Source organism: Hibiscus syriacus, unplaced genomic scaffold, assembly GCF_006381635.1.
Source record: "Hibiscus syriacus cultivar Baekdansim isolate YM2019G1 unplaced genomic scaffold, ASM638163v2 tig00111618_pilon, whole genome shotgun sequence".
NCBI classification, from domain to species: Eukaryota; Viridiplantae; Streptophyta; class Magnoliopsida; order Malvales; family Malvaceae; genus Hibiscus; species Hibiscus syriacus.
In genome coordinates, this window is record NW_024063137.1 from 192,076 (window position 1) to 195,209 (window position 3,134).

At 40.7% G+C, this 3,134-nt stretch overlaps 1 protein-coding gene across 2 annotated transcripts; it reads left to right on the forward strand.

The window, feature by feature from the left end:
• Positions 1–208: 208 nt before the first annotated feature.
• On the forward strand, positions 209–2,593 carry LOC120165866 (L-type lectin-domain containing receptor kinase S.4-like). 2 transcript variants are annotated; one of them, XM_039175298.1, is made up of 2 exons: positions 209–932; positions 1,011–2,593. In XM_039175298.1, exons 1-2 carry the CDS (start codon positions 309–311, stop codon positions 2,397–2,399), a joined length of 2,013 nt encoding a protein of 670 aa, XP_039031229.1. In that variant the 5' UTR covers positions 209–308; the 3' UTR covers positions 2,400–2,593. The 2 variants fall into 2 exon arrangements, with proteins under 2 accessions (XP_039031229.1, XP_039031228.1); XM_039175297.1 differs by having other exon boundaries at positions 209–2,593.
• The last annotated feature ends 541 nt before the right edge of the window (positions 2,594–3,134 follow it).

The window sequence follows — 3,134 nt, forward strand, 5'->3', positions numbered from 1 at the left end:
TTTAAAAAAAAAATTTAAATCTTAAAATGACAATAAAATAAAATATTATATATTTATCATATAAAAATAAAAAAAATGTAAACCCCTTATTATTAAAGCATTTTATTTTTACTCAAAACCATGAGTCCACCTAACTCCATCCTTTCATATGGTTCAAGGTGGTGGTCGTCTCAAATTTTAATCGTCTCTTTTGAACCATCGAGTTGTCTTTCAATCATTCTCTTCTGTAAATCATTCACTAGTTTTCTCTTTAAAATTCTCGCCGTTTCTATATATAAAATCTCTCTCTCTTCCGGTCTTCAGATCCCATGGCGAAGAAGGTGATATTTTTCTGGGTTTTCCTTGCTTTTGCATCAGAGCAAGTTTTTTCACAACCGGATCAGTTCATCTTCAATGGATTCCATGGTTCAGCCAACAACAACATGAGCTTAACCGGAGTTGCAGACATTTCAAACAATGGGTTACTCTGTTTAACCAACACAACGTCTCGTGTAAGTGGCCATGCTTTTTACTCATCTCCATTTCGATTCAAGAACTCAAACGAAAGCAAAGTTTCTTCTTTCTCGACTGCTTTCGTTTTCGCCACTGTTCCCGAGTACCCAAAGCTCGGTGGTCATGGCCTTGCTTTCGTTCTTTCGCCTTCAAAGCAGCTTTCGGGCTCTCCCAGTCAATACCTAGGCTTGCTTAAAGCAAACGAGAATGGGAACTCAAGCGACCATATATTTGCAGTAGAGTTTGATACCGTGAAAGATTTGGAGTTCGGTGATATTGATGATAACCATGTTGGTGTTAATCTCAATAGCATGAGATCAATTGCTTCAGCTTCGGCAGCGTATTTTCTTAAAAACTCGACAAAAAAAGAGTTGCTCCTCGGGAGTGGGAGACAAATTCAGGCTTGGATCGATTATGACTCACCCAAAAATCGATTAGATGTAAGGCTTTCACTGTTTTCTGAGAAACCAAGATCCTCAACTTTGTCCATTGATCTGAATCTTTCATCAATTCTCCAGGATTCCATGTTTGTGGGGTTTTCAGCTTCAACTGGTTTGCTTGCGAGCTCTCACTACATCTTGGGATGGAGCTTCAACATGAGTGGGGAGGCTCAATCTTTGTCTTTATCTTCTTTGCCTTCTCTTCCAAGGCCTAAACAGAATCACACTGTCTTAACCCTCTGTCTTACGTTTGCAGCTGTTGTTGTAATAATGTCGATTGTTTTCGTCTCGTTTTACCTTGTCCGAAAATTCAAGGGATCGGACGTAATCGAGGCATGGGAACTGGAAATTGGTCCTCACAGGTTTTCTTACCAAGAACTCAAGAAAGCAACGAGGGGTTTCAGTGACAAAGAGCTGCTTGGATTTGGTGGATTTGGCAGAGTTTACAAAGGAACTCTGCCGAGTACAAACACTCAGGTTGCTGTCAAACGGATTTCTCATGAATCGAAACAAGGTCTAAGAGAATTCGTGTCGGAGATTGCGACTATCGGCCGTTTACGACATCGGAATATGGTTCCGCTCCTTGGGTGGTGTCGTTGCCGGGGCGATCTGTTGATTGTATATGATTATATGCCTAATGGTAGCTTGGATAAGTACCTGTTTGATGAACCTAAACGAGTTCTCAGTTGGGACGAGAGGTTCAGGATAATCAAAGGTGTTGCTTCGGGTCTTTTATATTTGCATGAAGAATGGGAACAAACTGTGATCCATAGAGATATCAAGGCAGGCAATGTGCTATTAGATTCCGATCTAAACGGAAGGCTTGGCGACTTTGGTCTGGCTAAGTTATACGAGCACGGCTCGAACCCAAGCACAACCAAGGTGGTCGGTACATTGGGTTATCTAGCACCCGAACTTACGAAAACTGGCAAGCCTACAATGGCTACCGATGTGTTTGCATTTGGTGCACTTTTGCTTGAAGTGGCATGCGGGAGAAAACCTATTGAACCAAAGGCATTGCCCGAAGAGCTGATTTTGGTGGATTGGGTATGGGAACAATGGCAAAGTGGAGCAGCACTTGAGGTTGTGGACCCGAAATTGAATTGTGACTTCGATGAGGTAGAGGCAATCGTTGTGATCAAGCTCGGATTGATGTGTTCAAACAATGAACCAGACGCAAGGCCGACAATGAGACAATTAGTACGATACTTGGAAGGGGAGGTGCTGCTGCCAGAAGTGGTGCCATCGCCTGGCGGATATGATAGCAAAAAGGGTCATGGAAGTGGCTGTACCGGCACGGGTGCCACCCGGTTTGAAGATTTTGTGCATTCATATCCAAATTCATCGCATTTTGACGACAAGGTTGGTACATATTCGCCAACCTATGAAGACGGTGATGTGGATATTGAAGCAGGTTCACGTTCAACAACACCTATATCGATCTCCGGCAGTGGAAATGACAGATAACCATTGTAAATCAAACCAAAATCCTTTCAAGTCTATGTTATTCGGATTCAAGTGAGCGTTAAGTATGTTCATGCGGTTCTGCTCAAAATTATCATTGAAAGATCCTTTTACTGTTCCCATATTGGAATATGTGCGGAGATTTAACCATCTAAGGTTTCCAGTGGTTAGAGTTGTGGGCAGTTTTGTAAATACGAGGAGATATTGTTTATTTTTTTTCCTTTTCAAGCAGGTTATCAAGTTGAATCTATTGGACCTATATCAACGGTGGTGAAAACTTTGTAATAACTTGAGTAGGCAGAGGTAGCCGACAGCAGTGTTGTCGATTAGCCAAACTTCTGATAAACCATTTTCAGAATTGAAAAATGAAAGTCAAATATTAGTTAGAGAGCATTAGCCCCCTGAAAGGTACTGGGCACCAGAAAACCCATTATTAAATACAAACATAATACCAAACAAATATTAGTTTATTAGGCATGAAATAAACAACTTAAGTAGTTAAAGGGATTGTTGATATCTCTAACAATTCTGATTCAAGTAGTCGGTAGGAGTGTTTAATAGTTTATTGTAAATGATCTAGAGTCTTTCTATTTCCATGAAATTATGCTGCGATAATTTGGTTGCCCTTCAATATTCTATTTCATGAACATACTAGATGGATTTTCATTCATATTTTTGATTAGGCACTTTGGGTGCATGCTCAGATTTCTTGGCAAAAGAATAAAAGCCTAGGCATTG

Bases quoted from the DNA above. Each gene is read 5' to 3' on its own strand.
- LOC120165866 (XM_039175297.1), top strand. From the start codon at position 309: ATGGCGAAGAAGGTGATATTTTTCTGGGTTTTCCTTGCTTTTGCATCA.